We start from the raw sequence: 18919 nt of genomic DNA, 5'->3' as shown, positions 1-18919 counted from the left end.
GAATTGGCACAGGATGGCCAGGGTGGAGTCCCTGTTCCTGGAAGAGTTCAAAAAATGAGCAGATATGGCACTTTGTTATATGGTTCAATGGGCATGGTGGGATTTGGTTGAAGGTTGGACTTGGTGGTCTTGGAGGTCTTTTCCAATGGTAATGATTCTGTGGTTCTCCTCTGGCAGGCTGAGTGACCTCTTGGGATGAGCCACTGGCTGGGTGCTGCCCACACCTGGGCTCACGACTGTCTCCCCTGAGGGAGGACACAGTTCACGGCAACTCTGTTCACAGAGAGGGATTTTCCTGTGGGATCCCATCCTGAAGTCCTCTGACACAAATGAGGGAGCATGTGGGTGTTGGGGTGGAGGCACAGGAGGTGGAGGAGTGGTTTGGCCTGGTTGCTGTTGAGAGGACAACTGGGGACACTGCCCTGCTCGGTCCAGGGCAAGATGATCTGCTGAGCAGGGGCTCAGTGCTGCTGGACCACAGCCCTCAGAAGGTGCTGGACAGGGCAGGGAAGGCTCAAGGGATGCTGGGGTAGGTGTTCTGGCATATGCCTTCCCTGCCAGCTTCCCATCTTAACTGCTGAATCAGTTTGTCCACAGCAGTCCATCTGGGGCAGCAGTGCTGCAGTATTTAAATCCAGATTTACCTGGTACAGAAACAGATCATCCCACACTCATTGGTGCTTAAAGAGCTCATGGAATCACAGAATCCCAGAGTGGTTGGGGTTGGAAGGGACCTCCAAACCTCTGCCATGGGCAGGTACACCTTCCACTGCACCAGGGTGCTCCAAGCCCCAATGTCCAGACTGGCCTTGGACACTTCCAGGGATCCAGGGGCAGCCACAACTTCTCTGGCAAATTGTGCCAGGGCCTTGCCACTCTGACAGAGAAGAATTGCTTCCCAATATCCCATCTAAACCTACTCTCTGTCAGCCTGGAGCCATTGGTCTTTGTCCTGTCATTCCAGGATCACAACCACATGTGCAGGGCAGTGACTCCATCACTACCAGGAAGAGTTTCTCCATGGCTGCACCCCCAGGACAGAGCCCCAGACAGGGCAGGACATAGTGCCCATGGCACCCACTTTTCCTGGCCCTTGGCTGGAGCCCATAACCCCAGAAATACCTGGCCAGCAGCCCTCTGCGTGGGAGAAGGGGGGGTGGAGAGAGCAACATGGGCTCATATCCAACAAGAAGGATTCCATCCCAGTCTGGCTGGAGGCAGCACTTCCCAGAGGTTGGGTGAAGAAGCCTGGGGTCCTTCTGACCCTTCCCTGGGCTATGAGGTGCTCAATCCACCCTTGGTGCAGTGGTACTTCTCTGTGTAACTCGGTGCTGGGGACACACCAGGGCTTGCCAGGGGATCACACAGGGTCAGCATGTGTTGGTGCATGTGTGGAGCGAGGAGGAGCTCCAGGAATCCTGCACAAGGGGCTCTCCTGTCACCCCTCTGTGCTCTGCAGAGCCCACCTCACCACAGCCCCTTGCACAGCTCATCTCTCGCAAGCTACACCAGGCTTAGGGGAAATTGAGGCAGGCAGGAAAGGAGGCAGCTGAGGATAGCAGAAGATCTGAATTGCTGCAGGCTGGAAGGAAAAAGCAAGCAGCAGGAACTGACCAGGCTGTCCCCTCGCCAAGGCTGTCAGGGAGCAGGTGACCACATCCACCGGGTCCCTCTGGGCAGGGTGGGACCTCCCAGCCCGGAGCCGAGGGCCGAGGCTGGGCTGTTTGTTTGCAAAGCTGTGGAGAGGAGCTGGTGGTGAACATCGGGTTTTGAGCCACGTGTCGGCCGGGGCGGCGGCCAGGCTCGCTCCGGGTTGGCCTTTCGGGATGTCTTGGGAGCGGCGCCTTGTGCGCGGCTGAGCAACTGGAGCAGAGATGCTGCTGCGAGCGTCCGGGGAGCTGAGCTCTCCTCGGCACTCTTGGACAGCGCCGAGTTTCCTCCTCCCCGTGGGCAGAGGCCGGGAACGGCACGTCCTCGCTGGCCGACCTCTCCGGCCGGGTCAGCAGGTCCCTGCTGGCCCGAGCCACAGGAATGCTGGAGCACAGGCCGTTCGGATCCCGCGTTGCTTGACTTCAGCTCATTTAAAAATATCCTCTGACAAATACCTGCGCTAACAGGGGAAAAAACAAACCCACCTCACCCTTATGAAAAACTAAAGGACCTGTAATTTTCCACAGGACTGAGGCAGTCTTTGGCCTCCCAGTCCCTTGCCCGCACCGTGGGGGTCACAGCCCCCTGTGGCGGTGCCTTTGCCGGAGGCTGCAGCGGGAGCGTGTCCTGCCCAGCGGGGCGAGGCTCCGGAGATGGGAGCACCCGCCTAAGGCTTCCCGGCAGGCTCTGGCACCCGGCGCTGCGCTGAGCTCAGCCTCACCCCGCTCCCCTCCTCGCTCGGGGCTGCTCCGTGTGCTCCAGCCGGGCCGGCAGCGCCGGCGTTGGGCACTTCCTCCTGCCCACTCGGGTGCAGGTTCCACCCGGCTCCCCTGGAAAGGTGGACTCGCGGTGGGAGGAGTGTTCCTGACCCCAAGCTGGGGCTGCGGCAGGTGAGGGATGTTCCCCAGCCTGAGCCTCAAGCCCAGGTGTGTGGTTTGGAAGCATGAAATGCCTCCCAGCAGCACTGTTGACTGCTAAAGCTCTGGCTGGGTTTCTCAGCACTGGGAGATATGGAGGAGAAGTTCCCAAAACATCAACAGGCTACCCATCCAACCGGGAAAAGGAGGGGAAGGAGTGACTCAGCACAAGGGGAGAGTGCAGCCCAGGTGGGGACTGGGCACGGGGTGCAGGTGGGTTGGGACAAGGCTGGGGTGCCCCTGCCCTGGGCACAGGACTCAGCTCTCCTGGTGAGCTGGAGGCAGCCCAGTGGGGAGAATCCCTGCTCCTTGAACATCCAGGAGGCTGGATCCCTGGGCTGCACACCAGCTCCATGGCTGTCCCTGCCATGGAGCTCAGCCTTCTGCCTCACAAAGGGGTCCTGAAGCCATAGAAGACCCCCAAGCCCTCCAGTGCCCAGCCTTCTGTGCCACCAGAACAGGCTTGTCCCCTCTGCAGGCTTTCCTGGGGCCATGGCATCACCAACTGCATCTTTGTCTCTGGAAGGACTCCCCCATCCATGCCCTGTCCTGCCAGGACCTCCTGCTCTCCCAGTGGGGCTGCCCAGGGAAACTGGAATGCTCGGCACTGTCTGGGGGGTGTGGGAGTGGGCAGGGGAATAAACCCATTGCAAGGTCCCAGGAGTGCAGCGTCCTGGCCAGCCACCCCTCAGGTTTCCCGGGGTCTGTGCAGTGCTGGCACAGGGGTGCTGTCAGCTTTCCGTGACCTCGGGGGTGTTGGAGTCACCTGGGTCTGGTGCTGTGGTTGGGTGAGACTCCCTTGGTCACTGCAGGAGCCAGGTTTGAGCTTTGGTGGCAGCGACCTGCCCCTTGCAGCAAGGTGTCACTGGCCACACCGGACAATGTCCCAAACTGGCTGGACTGTGACCATACTCATGGTGTCCCCATGCCTTCCCCCACCCTTCACCTCACACACTGATGGGCACCACATTCCCCCACCACAGAAAGTGCTAGCATTGCCTTCTGCAGATGCTTCATCCCTGCCCAGAGCCTTTGCTCTCCAAGGGGCAAAGGGAGATGGCTGGGCTGTGGCTAGCATGATGTGGCACCTGGCCAGCACCGAGGAGCTATGGTAGCCCAGAGCTCTCCTCCAGGGCTCTCCAGGGATGCAACAGTGAGCCTTGGTCCTGTCTGAGTGGCATGGAGCTGGCTGTCCTCATGCAGTGGTCAGTGTGGCTGGGAGAAGGCTCTGAGCACTGCAGCTGGGTGCTGGCTGCTGGATCCCAGGCTGTGCAGAGTAGGACAAGGCTGGATGGTTGTGGAAAGGCATGAGAAGTCCTGGAGGGAGGGGTGTTTGGGGGTCTTGCAGGATTTGGGGTGTTCCTGTCCTGCTCCTGACTGCTGTGAGGACACAAGGTGCTCTCCTAGAGCCCATGGGCAGGAAGGCTCTGCTTCCAGAAGGAATCCAGCAGGGCATCCTGACTGGGGGATGGAGCTGTCCCAGCTGGAAGAGCTCTATCCTCGGCGCAGGTGGGTGTGAGGGCTTGCAGGGAGTTCCATGTGTGCACAGGAGACCTCACACATGGGGCTGTCAGCGTTTGTGTGCACACGTGTGTTACACCTGTGTCTGTACCTGTGCTCCCATGTCCTGCTCCCCTCCCCTCTTGGCAGGGAGGATGAGATTAACCTCCACATCCTTCCTACCAGCATGTGCTCCTGCTCTCTCCCTCGGAAATGCCGTTATTTATGAGAGAAAATATGGAAGTGCCTTCAGTCCCTGCTCAGTGACCTTCAAAACCATCCAGCAAATTGGGCTTGGACGCCAAGCCCGGCCAGATGGCCCTTCTCAAACACGCTGGCCGTGCAAACGGGGTTTTACTCCTGGATCCTGCTCGTGCTCCAAGGCAGCCTCGTGAAACGGCGCATTCAGTCTGTGCTCTGGGAAGGCAGCCACGCCGCCCCGCGCCGAGGAGGAGGCGCTGGGGCTCTGCCAAGCTGGGGTGGGGAGGGACAGTGCTGGCAGCCCAGAGGCTTCAGGGTGGTAATTGAATTGTGAAGCCCAGGGTTAAGTGGGGGGATCCCAAACTGAAGGGGAGAGGCCTGGATGTGGGCAACTGGGGCTGCCAGTTCTGTGTCTGATGGGATGGCTGTGGGATGTGTGAGTGAGGCACAGGGTGCTGGAAGACACCTGTGGGGCTGGTGGAGATGAGCCCACAGGGGTCATGGGGTGGCAGGGAACTGGGCCAGGCCAGCAGGGACTTGTGAAGCCCAGGAGAGGAAAGAGAAAACCAAAATACCATCAGGGAAGGGAAGGGAAGGGAAGGGAAGGGAAGGGAAGGGAAGGGAAGGGAAGGGAAGGGAAGGGAAGGGAAGGGAAAGGAAGGGAAGGGAAGGGAAGGGAAGGGAAGGGAAGGGAAGGGAAGGGAAGGGAAGGGAAGGGAAGGGAAGGGAAGGGAAGGGAAGGGAAGGGAAGGGAAGGGAAGGGAAGGGTTAAAAGACCTGTCAGAGCTGAGCCTCTCTGGAAACATGGGAGACAGCTGGAAAAGATTTAAATATCTCTTTGCTGTGTGTCTGGGAGCTGTGGGTGCCAGCGGAAGGTAGTCTTATTTCTGATAATATCTGGTCTGACACACTCAATGTGTTTAACAGTTTTCAGTTCACTCAGGCAGATGAGCCTAACTAGGAAGCGACCACGCAGGGATTCCGGGATGCTGCATTAGCATGCAATCTGGAGAGGAATGCTCTGCCTCCACATGCAAAGGGAGGCTGAAGCTGTTGCAGAAGCTGTGGCTGATCAGTCTGAGGGATCCATCTCCCAAATTTAAGGGTGACCAAGCCCCTGGCATGGATGCCATCATGCATGGATGTTGGGGATACTGATGCAGTGCCTGGAGGGGTGCTGGGGCTGGGGGCCCTTTGTCTCACCCCCACATTGGCCACTAAGAGCACCAACCTCCCCAGTGTCACCACCAGCACCACCTCCCCCAGTCACTCTTTGTCTCTCACCAGTCACCTCCCTGTCTGTTCTTGGTCACAGGTGAGAGGCACTGGGGGAGGTGGGTGATGCTGGTGGCTCCCTCCAGGTCAGCAGCACCAGGAACACGAGGAACAGTCCTCCCTGCAGACCTGGGAAGTGGAGGGAGGTCCTGAAGGAGCTCAGCTGCCGATAAATGCTTCCCAATGGGATTGGCACAGCCCTGCTGGTGACCTGAGCCTCTGGCAAAGGTTTCATGCCCTCACCTGTGGGACACCAGTGCGAGGAATCAACCACATCCCCTAAGGTCTCTTGCCCAGGAGACCCTCCCTTGGCTGACAGGGGGCTCTGCCTGGGGGGACAGGGACTGTTACAAGTGTCTGTGAGCTGTCAGGGTGATGCTGAGCCCAGAGGAGCTGCTGCAGCCTGTTGGCGTGGAGACAGGGAATCGTGTGCTGGGCTCCAGATTTCCCTGCCCTTGTGCTTGGCCACAGTGGCTGCACCAGAAGGGAAGATTAGAGGGTGCATGAACTTGCTGCACGACATGCACCATTTTCTATCCAGCAAAGGTATGTTTAATCACATGGAATTGCTGCCAAGAATTAGCATAAAAAACTATTATTAGGCATTACTATTATTAAAGAACAGATTTTTCCTAAATGCTGTTCTGAAGCAAAATGCAATACCTGGAGTGTGCACCAAAGGTTGACCAGAAATTTTCTGCCAAAGCTTGGTCAGAAATTTCCCACGCAACTGGTATCACATGAAAAATGGAGCCATCAGCTACATGAGATTATTGCTGAAGTATCTGTTTTAGTAAAACTCCAGCCCTTCAGAATGCATTGACATGGGTTTCCAACTTAAAAAAAAAAAAAAAAAAAAAGTTCATGAAATTTCCCAAAATAAGAGTATGAAAATATAATTCCACTGTGACACCCTGGGTTTGACATGATGTGACCTTGAGCATGTCCATGAAGAGGGGACAAACCCCTTCATGTTTGCTGTTGGACATCTGTGCCTCGTGCATGGACTGAGGGCTTGGCATCAGTAAGGGTGGAGAATCCAGCCCTGAGGGGAATCCATCCCACCCCACCCTATCCCTCCTTTTCCCAACAGGATAAAGGCAGACTTCCCTCCCTGCTAAAGTTTTAGGAAGCGGGTCAGGTGCTGGTCTCTCCTGGAAACCTGTTCTCTGCATGGGGCTGAAGGAAAACACTGCCTGAATGGTTTTCCGTCAGAAAACAGGGGTTTATTGGAATCAAATCTTTTCCTGGGAACTTGTCGATCTCACTGCCATTTTCCCGGGAAGAAGCCTTGCAGAATCACTTTGACTTTCTTGTTTCAGCAGTGTCAAAATGTTTATTCCAATCATGTCAAAACATGAAGTTCATTTCAGGAAAGTAAAAATATTTCATTTTGACTTTATCATTTCCTTCACTTAACTTCCACTTTATGTTCCGTGAAAGTACTTTTTAATAGGCGCTGCTTGAGATCTCCTCGCGCCACGACATCCCGGGGAGGAGGCAACACAGGAGCATCACACGTGGCATTTCTGAGGCCTGAATTAGCATTTGGGGGAATTTTGATTTCACAGGATGTGCTGCAAGTGTGGCTTTGCCTCCCAAAGCAGAGCAGGTGCCTCACATGCTGCTGGGGCTGTCTTGGTACTTCTCCCCTTCTCAGCCCTTTGCCCTCTGAGCATCCCACTGGAGTTCTGCCCTGGAGCCAGGAGTTGCTGGGATGGTGAAGGGGATGGGGGCTTCAGAGCAGCCCTCAGGTGTCAGTCTAGGGGGGAGAAAAGGGTAAAGGGTGTTTGCACGGGGTGTTGTGGGAGTCATTCAGATGGAGCTCCTGCTGGCCTGGTGGGGTGGGATGGGAGGTGACACTGGCACCACGTGAGGACAACAAGCCTTGGCTCTGCCCAGAGCTGCTGCGGGAGCAGGGGCTCAGGTTGCACAGCCCTCCTGGGATCTGGTCCATGAGGAGATGCCTGGGGTAGCAGCTCTGCACCTCGTCCTCTTCCTGCTCCTTGTGCTCCTTTTTCTCATCGCACAACTGGCCCCTCTCCCTTCATGTGGGGAGTGTGATCCCCCAGCTCTCCCCAAAACTTGCTCTCCCAGCTCCCCCTGCACCCCTAACCCCTAATCCCAACTCTGGGGGGCAGATGCTGAGGTGCCATAGGTCCTCCTGTCCACACCATTCTGAGACCATTCAGACCAGTTTTGCAGCAGCCACAAGCCCACAGGCATTGGAGCATTGGAGCATCCACCAGTCCATCCACCACTGCTGGTGGGCAGAGCTCCAGTGCTGTCAGAGACAAGGCAGGTCCAGCCCCCCTCGGTGCCACCCTCACTGGCAAGGAGCAGTTCACATGTGCTTGGCAGGATGTGTTGGAGCTTCCCACTCCATCCCCTCTGAGCTCGTATTTTCCCTTTCAACTTCATTCTTCCCACCTTGGAGGTGCTGGGTACCTTACAGAGGTTGGGCACATCCATGTCACCCCTTCCCTCCCTCTCTTGAATTTCATGCAATAAACCGAGGTGTTGAGTGGCTCCATCATCATCAGGAGCAAAATGGTTCACACCCTAGAGCCAGAGGGCAGCCGGTTTCCTGGCTGGATGGGCAGAGAGGGGAAGCACAGCATTCCATTGGGCACCTTTGGCCAGAAGCTGCTGGAAGCCATCAGGGGCAGGACAGAGCAGGGAGTTGCATCTGGCAAGGGCTGTGCTGGCATGGGAAGGATCATAGAATCGCAGAATATCCTGAGTTGGAAGGGACACTCAAGGATGATCATGTCCAATTCCTGGCCCTGCACAGGACACCTCAACAATCCCTGTGCCTGAGAGCATTGACACAACGATCTCTGAGCTCTGTCGGGCTTGGGACTGTGACCATTCCCAAGGATGTTGGAGATGTGTGTACCCAGACACTGCAGCATCCGCTGCCCATCACCCCCTTCACTGCTGCTGCCCAGTCAGCTCTGCTCTGCTCTTTTCCCCTGAACCTGCTGTGCCAAGCTCATGCCAGCCTCTAGAAAAGCAGGACTAGAGCAGCAAATGAGAGATGCTAGAGGGTCTTGACTCATAAAAATCTCTGAAATTCCAGCTCTTACCCCACAGACCCTGCTGCTTCCCCAGGGTGGTGCACACCTGGCACTTGGGATTGGGCACCTTGGACCAGTTGGGGTGTGGGGGACAGAGGTGGCAGCTCAGTGCCCCCCAGCTCTGCCCCCTGGCCTGTCTGTCCCCACGGGGCGATGGCTGAGCAGTGGGGCTGCAGCTTGAAAGGGCTGGTGACAGTGTGCAGCTGGCTGACCGAGATGCTCCTGCCTGGTGCCAGGAGACTGAGCAATAATTATGCAGGTGCTTGGGAAAGGGGGGCTGGAAGCCAGTCCCATGTTTCTGCTGCGGGCAGAGGATGCAACATTTCCCTCTGGGCATCCCAGACCTGTGTGTGCCTTGCACCCAGGAATGGGGCCACCTGCACCCAGGAATGTGCTGCTCCACATCCATGGGGATGAATGAAGAGGTCAGGGATGAGCCTTGGGCAAACCAGGGGTGGGAGCAGCTTGGTTGAGAGGAACCACAAAGCTGTCCAACCTGTCACCTTCCCCACCAGCAGCCACCCCTGCCTGCAAGGGTTGGCCCTGCTGTGCAGGTGGGGAAACTGAGGCAGCAAGTGAATGAGACCAGTGTGTTTCTGCAGCATTAAGTGCTGCTAAAGCTCCAGGGTGACCTGGCAGTGTGGGCAGGGAGCTCTGAGTGCCATCCCCAAGGGGTGAGGTGGCTCAGGGTGAGGGCAGGGATAGGCTGCTGCAGCGGAGGAGGAGAAGTGCTGCGGGAAAAATGGGGCAGCACTGGGCAGAGAGAGGCACCCACGGAGCAGCACGGGAAGGGCTGTGCAGGCTGGGACCCTCTGCTCGGCTCAGCACTGGGGAGCTGGGCTGGGAAAACAAGGCTGGGAGAGAGGGTGAAAAATGTGGGAGGATTTTGACTAAGAAAGGCAAGACTGAGGGAAAAGACATCACCGGGCTCCAAGTGGGCAAAAGGCTGTGGAGAGAGGAGGGAACAGCCGGCCCTTGGGCAGGGGAAGGAGGTCATGGGTGTAAACCACAGCAAGGGAAATTTGGGATAGATCCCTGGAGAAATGCTCCGGGGAGGAGGGAGGCACAGGGAGATGTGGGGCTGGCACGGTGGTGGGTCTGTAGGGTCAGGGGGCTTTGGGGTCAGGTCTGTCCTGAGGCTGCTCTGGTAACCCCACAGCCAGGCTGGTCAGGGGATGTCTGGTGCCATCTGGCTCTGCCCCCCCGACCAGTGGCAGTGGGAGATGTGGGGCTTGGCCAGCAGCGCCTCAGCTGCCTGGCAGGGGGTCAGGGAACACACTCCCTCAAGCACCCAGCTGCTGGGATGCACCTCCAGGGACAGCTGGAGCCTCTGCAACCACCACTGTGACAGTGGGTTATGAAACAGAGCACTTGTCAAGTCCCGCCTGTATATTGTATTATATTTATTATATTATATTGTATCTATTAGATTATATTATACTTTATTATATTATTAGAGCTGTCAGGCCGAGCACTTCCAGGCTGGAACCGTCAGCTCCTTACTTGCTTGGGTAACCTCAGGCTGTCCCCTTGTACCAGGAATGGGGCTGCAGGACAGAATTGCATGTGACTATGGCGTGAAAGACGCTGTTGCAGGAACAACTGGTGGCACCAAGGGTGACAAAGCCCAGAAGGATGGAGGGAACTCAATGACAGCGTTACCCGGGGCCAGCCAGGCATGGCGCGTGGGTAGGGATGGGTCTGCGGTGGGGACAGGCAGAACGAGGCAGGAGGGTCCCTGAGATGGTGGGGAGGGACAAAGGTGGGGGTCACAGCGCTGCTGCAGACACCCCAACCCCAGCGCGTGCAGTGCCAGGGGTGTGTCCTCAAGGGATGTGTGAGGAGGAGGGTGTTGGGGTGCAGGCAGGGAGGTGGGTGCAGGGGGCAGGGATCAGGCGTGTGTCCCCGGCGGGTGCTGGGTGAGAGGTGCCGGTGGGTGCACAAGGAGGGCTTTACAGCCTCGCCGATGCTGGAGTGCGTAGGGCTGGGCGGCGTCCGCAGCGCGCGTGAGTCGGGGCACACAGCGCTGTCCTCCTGCCCTGCTGGGCCCCGGGGGGATGAGGACGTCCGACCCTTCCCGGGTGGGCTTCGTGGGCCTGACCCCACGGTCACTGCGTGCCCAGTGCGGACATCACCGGGGAGTCAACCGGCTGACGGGCCCGGCGGGCTGCGGGCAGGACAGGCCCCGAGGGGTTCGGGATGGGGATTGGGATCGGGGCGGGGATCAGGATCAGGATCAGGATCAGGATCAGGATCAGGATCAGGATCAGGGATGGGATCGCCCCCAACGTGGGGGGGCGCGGCCCGTGCTGAGGGGGTGTGTCCCAGGCGGGGGCGGGGCTGAGGGGTGTGGGCGGGGCAATCTCGCGGGGTCTCCCCGACAGCTCCGCGGGGGCGTGGCCAGGGTGGGCAGGGGGCGTGGCCCGTAGTAAAGGGGCGTGTCCCGCCGCGCGGCCGCGTTGCCCGGGGTGACGCGCGGATGCAGCCTGCACCCGTGACGTCACCCGAGGGGCGGGGCCGCTCCCCCCATTCATCCCCCCGCCCGCGGAGCGTCCCGCCGGCGCCCATCCAATCAGCGGGCGGAGGGGGCGTGGCCGCAGGGCCCCTCCAGCCAATGAGGCGGCGGCGGCGGCCCGGGGCAACAATGGGGGGCGCCCGGGGCGCACGTGGGGCCGCGGCGGGGCCGGGCTGGGGTCGCGGCCCGGGGCGGGCGGGGGGAGCGCGGTGCCGGGGCGCGGTGCCGGGGCTCTGGGCTCCGTTTCGCTCCGTCCCGCCCCGCCGCTGCCCCGCGAGGCGCGGGGGCACTCCCCTCCCCCGCCCACCCCCCGCCCCTCCGGGCCCTCCCCCTGTGTCACGGCGGCGCCCGCATTCGGGAACGGGCACGGCGGAGGGAGGGAAGGAGGGAACGAGCGAGCGAACGAACGAACGAGCGAGCGAGCGAGAGATCCGCGGCCGCCCCAGCATGTGGCCCGCCCGCGCCGTGGCGGCAGCGCGGCGGCGGCGGCGGCGGCGGGCAGGTGCGCGGCCGCTGAAGCGGAGCGGGGGGGCGTAGGGGCGGGAGCCGCCCGCCGCCGCCCTCGCCGGCGCTGTCAGGTGCGTGCCGCCCGCCAGCATGGCTCCGCCGCGCCGCCGGACCTAGCGCCGGGCCACCCGCGGGAGACTGCGCCCGCCGCGCCGAGGGCTCTCCCCCACCTCCGTCCCGCTTCTCCCCGCTTAGGTGCCCCGCCGCCCGGCCCCGGAGCCCGCCGGTCCCCGGCCGAGGATGCCGCCCGCCGCCGCTCGCTCCGGTTCATCTGTTGCTGCCTGACCGCGCCGCCAGCCCGATGGATGCGGCCGCCCCCGCGCCCTGCCCGCCCGCAGCCGCCCCGCTGGCTACCGAGCCGGGAACCGCTCCGGAGGTCCGCGGCTGGTAAAAACCAAACCAAAACCAAATCCGAACCAAAAAACACCCCCCCGCTTCGGCCCGGACTGGAGAGGCGGCCGAGGACCATGCAGCGTGTCCCCCGGCTCGGCGCTCCCGGCGTGACGCCGGGCACAGCCGCCTTCTAGAGCCGCCGGACTCGGGGCTCCCCCGGACTCGGGGCTCCCGCCGCCAGGACCCGCGCACCGAGCGGCTCCTCCTTCCCTTCTCCCCTCCAGCCGGGCAGGGAGCCCGCCTTCGCACTCCTCTCCCTCTCGAGATTTTGGGTTTTTTGTTGTGTGTTTGGGGTTTTTTTTTTGGGTGGAAGCCGCCCGTAACTCCGGGGGAGGGCTGGGGGGTGGCAGCGGGGAGGCGACCATGGAAGAAAAGCTCCAGGCGCATCAGGTGGAGATCGACCCGGATTTCGAGCCGCAGAGCCGTCCCCGCTCCTGCACTTGGCCTCTCCCCCACCCCGACTTGGCGGCGGAGGAGGAGGATGGGGGCGCGGGGGGAACCCCGGCGCTGGCGGCCGGCGGGGACGGAGCCGAGAACGCGGCGGCCCCGGTGGAGCGCAGAGTCGCTGCCGCTCCCCCGCCGCTCCCCGGCGCGGATGTGGGGCAGCTCCGCAAGGCCAAGACCTCCCGGCGCAACGCCTGGGGCAACCTCTCCTACGCCGACCTCATCACCAAAGCCATCGAGAGCTCGCCGGAGAAGCGCCTCACCCTCTCCCAGATATACGACTGGATGGTGCGATACGTCCCCTACTTTAAGGATAAAGGAGACAGCAACAGCTCTGCCGGCTGGAAGGTACCTGACCCCCTTGACCCCAACCCCAGCGCAACTTTGCCCTCTCTCCCAGAGCTTGGAGGTTTCTCCCGGGGCAGCCAGAGCTTGGTCCTGGGGGGGAGGTTTGGGGGATCCCCGCCGTCCTCACAGTTGGGGAGATAAGGACTCGGTCAAGTTTTGGCGAGAGCTGGTGCCTCGTGGTGCTGTGTGTTGGAACCGGGGTGAGTTTGTCCCTGTGTCACCCGCCGGCGTCGGGCTGAGGGTCGGAGCGGTGCCGCCGTACCCCCGGGAGGTCAGGGCGAGGGATGGCGACAGGCAGCGGGGTCGAGGGCGGCTCTCGGTGGTGTGCAAGCCCTGGGGCACAGTGAGTGACAACCCCAAGTACCGGGGTACAGTGGATGATAACCCCACCGCCACAGCTCTGCTGCCCCTGCCTGTGGGGATCCTGGCCGTGCCAGTTCCCCGCGTGCCGGTGGCGTGCTCGGCAGGACAGCCGGAGGGAGGGCTGTTCCCAAACAGCTGTCTCCAGACTGGCTTTCACCCAATGCGTCCCCGCTGTCTCAGCCCCCGCCTTCTCCGGGGCCGCGTCCCTCTCCCGGGGGGCCAGGCAGGCAGCACACGGTCCCCGCGGCTCCAAGCTGGCATTCCCCGTCTCTGCGCTCGGCTGGCACTGTGGGCACGTTAGGATTCCGTGGCGCAGGCAGTATTCGCCTCTCTGTCGCTGCGAACTGGGGATCCATGACATCGGCCATCCCGGCTCCGGCCATCCCGGCACCGGCAAGGGCACAGAGGGTGCTGGGTCTGGGGTCACGCCGCCCCCTGCCCCTCTGGCTGCACTCTGCACTGGAAAGGGGGATCGGCTGTGTCCAGATGGTGTCAGTAAAAAGGAGCCAGTTTCTCTTAAGTCCTCCCCTAAGCCCTGTCACCTCCAGTGTGATTAGCGTGTTATCAGCCTCCAGGGGCTCTCACACCAGCCTGTGGCCCTGGCATGCGTGTCCTGGCTCCGTTGGGGGCATCCGGATGCAGCCCACCTCGAGGGGTTCATTCTTGGGTGCAGACGGGGCTGCTGTGGGGCAGGAGGGCTGGAGTACATGGCACCTGTGTCCAGGCTGTGGGAGCTGGTGTTGTGTAGAGGTTGGGCACCTGGTCCTGATGAGTGGGCAGAGGGCAGCTGGTGTCCCCCTGGTGTGGTAAGGGTGTCAGCGCTGCACAGGTGACAGGAGGTGGTGATTGCACGGGGCTTCTCAAACCTTCACCTGGGGTAAGACCTGCACAGCCCTGGGCACATGCTGGGGAAGAAGGGTCTGCCAACACTCACACACCATGGGGACAGCAGGGGACATGCACTGATGGGGTCTGGAGATGTGTCAGGGCTCTGGATCAGGGCTGGGCGGGCTTAGGATGAGGAGTGAAGGGATTCCCAAGCAGTCACACGTGTCACTGGGGGCTTCACGTTGCATGGTGTGCAAGGGGGGAGGACAGGCTCAGGGTCCAGCTGCTGTTGGGCACCAGGGTGGTTTTCAGGGGCTGCTTGCTCAGGTGGGCTCCCCTGTTTGCACCCTGTCGTGGGGTGCTGTCCCCTTTCCTGGCCCATCTCTGGCTCGGAGTGCCCCTGCCATGGCTGTGCTTGGGCTGTGGGCACATGGCTTTGCTGCCTGGGCTGCACTGCTGGGGCTGCTTCCCTCCTGGCAGCCTCCCTTGCCCCTTGTTTGCACTGTGGTTTGAACCCCTCAGCTGGGCTGAGGATTGCCCAGTGAAGTGCCCTGGCTAACCTGCCCACACTGTGGGCTGGGCAGAACAGAGTGCTCTGGAGCCTCTCCCAGTGCTGCAGGTGACCAGTCCCCAGCTGGGGCTGGTGGTTTTAAACCTGGCAAAGGGCCAGAGTGAGAAGCAGAGACCCCCTTTGCATGGTGGTGTCATCAGACACCAGCATGTCAGGGGTTAAACACCTTCCCCACAGCCCCTAGTCCCTCCTGGCTGCCCCCTGCCCCAAACCCCCTCAGTGTCTTTCCCCTGGGTGCCAAGGGAGCCCCAGAGTGCTGGGCAGTTGGTTTTGTGGTAACGAGCTGCTGGTGGCTGATTAAAGAGCCCCTGGAGTTGCTGTGTCCCTCCGGCCCCAGGCTTGGGAGACGCATGGCTGGGCTACAGTTTTTCATTGCCCGGCACTGCTTCTTTGATTGGTACCTTCACAGCCTCTTCATGCTGGACAGAGCAGGATGGTGCAGGTCTGGGGGCCTGGCTGAGGGCCCAGTGTCCCCATGGACATTGGCAGTGCTGCTGCTCTGGCAAGACTTTGTAGAATCATGGAATGGTTTGGGTTGGAAGGGATCTTAAAGCCCATCCCATGCCACCCCCAGCCATGGGCAGGGACACCTTCCACTAGACCAGGTTGCTCAGAGCTCTGTTCAACCCGGCCTTGAACACTTCAAATTCTGCTCTTGATTTCTCCAAACCCTCTCTGTCCTGCTCTGGCATTGCAGGGACCTTCACAGCCAGATCCCTTCCTGTGTCCAGCTGGCACTGGGGTGCTGAATCTACACCTGGCTGTGGTGTCTGATGTGTTGGTCGGGAATGTGTGCCCCAGGCTGGTGGTTGTCTTTTGGAAGGGAAAGCTGTTGGCAGGGGTTGCATTTTGGGGTCAGGCCTCTCCTTCCCCACCAGGCTGCGCATTGCATTACATGGTTTCATAGAGTCGTGGAATGGTTTGGGTTGGAAGGGAGCTTAAAGCTCATCCTGTTCCACCCCTGGCCATGGCCAGGGACACCTTCCACTGTCCCAGGTTGCTCCAAGCCCTCGTTCTCTTCCAGGGATGGGGCAGCCACATCATTCATGGTGAGATAAACTGAGGGTCAGAACCCAAACACCTTGGCCGTGCCCAGCATCAAGACTAGCACCAGGACCTGTCTGGGTCTGATGAAGAGCACAGGAGGGATGCTCTGGCTGCTGATCCTCGGGAAGTGCATCCCCCCTCGGGCTGAGCCGGCGTGTCGGGCTTGTGCACCGGGAGCTGCTGCTGCTTCCCGATGCAGGGCAGCGGGCGCCTGCTGACTGACAGTTCTGCTTAATTAGGGAGTTGTTATTTTATCAATTCCAAAGCGCTTGAAGTTTTCTGCTCCAGCTCACGCTTTCCTCTTGTTAATGGGAAACCAACACCCTCCGTCAGAAAGGCAGCGGCACTGATGCATTTTAAAGGGTTCTGCTTGCTCCGGTTTGACATCCAAAATATAACAATCAAGCCATCAGCTGGTGGATGCCTGTTTGATGCGGCTCTGACAGCGTTGAAAACCTTAATTTCCCAGCCCTCCCTCCACCTCCTTCTCCTCCTTTATATTGCCGGGTCGGTAGCGTGGCGGCCGTGCCTGGCATGGGGACCGGGGCTGCCAGGGGCTGCCATGCAGAGACAGCCCCTGCCAAGTGCCACAGTCCTCCTGCAGGGCAGAATCGAAGTGAATTAGGGAGAAAAAGGTGTGGAAATGATGTTTGGGTGGGAGCGTGGTGTGACTTCCCGTTGCTGCTCAAGGATTGGGGGGGTTTTGGGTACTGGGGTGCTTCCCCTCCCTGCTGCTCGGTGGACCCCTGAGCTGTGGCCAAGGTGGAGGGACCTGCTGGGCACTCCCAGAGGATCCTTCCAGGGAGCAGCTCCTGGCTCTGTGGCTCTGTCACCAGTGCCACCCCCTAACCTTCCCCTCTTGGATGGGGACAGTGCCTCTGGAGCCTTGCCCAGTGTGGCTGCAGAGACTCCAGCACAGTGCCTGGGCCCGATGGGGATGACTCCCCTCACGGAGGGCAGCTGAGCTGCCATGAGGCCATGGGTGCTGCCACTGGGGGTGGCACAGCAGTGATGGGGCAGCTGCCGGGAGGATGGAGTGACCTGGCTCTGGGGTGCACACAGGGCTCGCTCCTGTGCTGGGATTAGCAGGGTGGGTACCTCCCGCCGTAGGGGGCTCGGCAGGGGCATGGCCCTGGGACTCCAGCTGAGTGGGGACTGCCCAGTCAGGGCTCTCCTTGGGGCAGTTTGGCTCGGCTCAGCTCGGTCACATATCCCATTCTGTCCATATATGGAGATTTTTCCAGCAGCATGGAGAGCCCAATGCTCCCCGGAGAGCTGCCCAGGGCTGGGAGCAGAGGGGCTGGGAGAGCCCGCTCAGCCCAGGGAACATGCAGGGCCAGGGGGATCTGCTGGCTCCTTCACCTCGGGACACCTCTCTGCTTCAGCTCCAAACAGCTCCTGGATAGCCATCCTGCCCCTCCGGTCCCCACAGGTGCAACACCCCCGGGATCTCCCTGTGTGAGGAGACCCTCAGCCCTTTCCCACAGCACAGGCAGGGTCCCCCTGGATGCTGGGCTGGGGTCTGTGACCCTTCAGCCCCACGGTGCTGTCCCCAGCTTTGCCCAGGGATGGGGGAGCCCACTCACATCCCCCTGAGCTGCCCCGATGCGCTGCAGGTGCTGCTGGTGGTGTGGCTGTGAGGAATCCCCTTTCTTCCTTCCCACCTCATTTTGCTCTCTCCTTTTGGAGGTTTTCATCTTCTAATTTTTTCCCCTCTCTCCCTTCTTCTGGAATTGCTTCTCATGCAGCGCTAACTGCTGAAGTAACACAAACCTGCTAAATGGTCCGGCTTTATGATAGCATAAAAATGATACTACAGAAGCGAGTGGGGCTTTATTAAACCCCAGGGAAAGGCTCCAAATGAACAGCTTGCTCTGCTCTTAGCTTCCTCCCCCCCATTCCCCCCTTTATTTTTAATAACCACTGGAATATAAACTACAGTTAAGATCTTGTGGACTAGAAGAGTGCTTGCAGCCTGGCGTTCTCACCATCCTTTCCCCCCGTGGATCACTGGTGTGCATCCCTGCCTTTGTTTCCTGGTGCTGGGATGGGAGGAGGACCAGCATCCTGGGCTAGGAAACGGATTTTGTAATTAAAAAGCCTTGTAAATATTTTTTAGGGAGGCTGTGGGTCCAGCCAGGTGTGTTTTGGGAGTGAGCTGGGGCTCCTTGGCCAGGCTTCCCATCCCAGTGGGATGCTCCCTAGGATGCTGCTGGCAGTGGGAGGCCCTTGTGGCTCAGGGAGTGGGGTTGGACACTTGTCACCTCTGTGTCCTCGCACAGGGTGCCCACAGGAAGGGGGTGAATCTCCCCTCCCTGCACATCAGCAGGGCCTGGGCATGGCTGGATCGTCATCCCCAGGCTGCCCCCTCCATCCCTGGCCTTCATCCCAAACTTCACTTTGTGCCCTTGGATCTCCTGCAGGGATGCTCTGGAGCTGGGTCGGGGTCTCCCCTTGCTCTGACACCCCACTGCCCCCCAACCCTTCCCGCAGGGAGGTAGCTGCCCCCTGTCCCCTGCACCCACCTCGGTGGGCTCCCTGCTCACATTACTTATAATTATCCTGACACTTCCCGCCGGCTCCCGGCAAAGGTGCCTGATTAGTGCCGAGGTGAAAGGCACTTTGGGTTATGGAAGGACACGCGGAGGCTCGCCTGTCTGCCGCTGAGGCTCATTTTGGACAGCATCTGTTCATTATTATGTGGTGCCTTGGCCGGGTGCCAGCCAGGGGAACTGAAAGCCCCGGCACAAAGCTCGCTTTCACCCGCAGCGGGGAGGAGGAGGAGGAGGCAGAGGCACCGGGCACTGGGCGTGGAGCCTGGGGACCCCCAAAGCAGGCTGGTCCCTTCCCTTCCCTCCCATCAGGGATGCTTCAGCATCCCAGGGCATCCCAAGCTGCTGCCTGCTGTGGGGTGTCATTGAATCATAATCACAGACTGGTTTGAGTTGGAAGGGACCTTGAAGATCATCTTGTTTCAACCCCCTGCCATGGGCAGGGACACCTTCCACTAGGAGATGTCCACCCCTGGGAGTGCTGCTGTCCTGTGGGTGGGGGGCAGCAGCAGGATGGGGTGATATTGTAGTCTGTGTGGCTGGTGCCCACTTTGTCAACAAGGGACTTGTTCTTCTTCCAGGACCCCCATGCCACCCCATGCCCAGAAGGGCTTGGAGCGTGGTGGCTCTTGGGCTTTTCCACTTTGCACACATCGAGCCAGGGATGCAGCAGTGATGTAGCCCAGCTTCTGCTCCCTGCAGCCTGCAGGGCCAAGGAGGTTTCCCAA

At 60.3% G+C, this 18919-nt stretch overlaps 1 protein-coding gene across 2 annotated transcripts in view; it reads left to right on the top strand.

Annotated features, from left to right (window-relative positions):
* The first annotated feature begins 11408 nt into the window (after positions 1 to 11408).
* FOXO6 (forkhead box O6) overlaps positions 11409 to 18919 on the top strand; it is a 37444-nt gene continuing 29933 nt past the window's right edge. The window contains exons 1-2 of one of the 2 annotated variants that reach the window (XM_085081540.1): positions 11409 to 11716; positions 11841 to 12830. In XM_085081540.1, coding sequence (XP_084937666.1) covers positions 12402 to 12830 — 429 coding nt within the window. In that variant the 5' untranslated portion in view covers positions 11409 to 11716; positions 11841 to 12401. Of the gene's footprint in view, positions 12831 to 18919 lie in introns of both variants that reach the window. The other variant, XM_085081539.1, reaches the window with a different exon arrangement.

The sequence above is a fragment of the Lichenostomus cassidix genome, chromosome 23 (assembly GCF_008360975.1).
Source record: "Lichenostomus cassidix isolate B80296 chromosome 23, HeHo_3.0, whole genome shotgun sequence".
NCBI lineage: Eukaryota > Metazoa > Chordata > Aves > Passeriformes > Meliphagidae > Lichenostomus > Lichenostomus cassidix.
The sequence above is the reverse complement of the archived record's forward strand: the minus strand, read 5'-3'. Positions and strand labels throughout refer to the sequence as shown.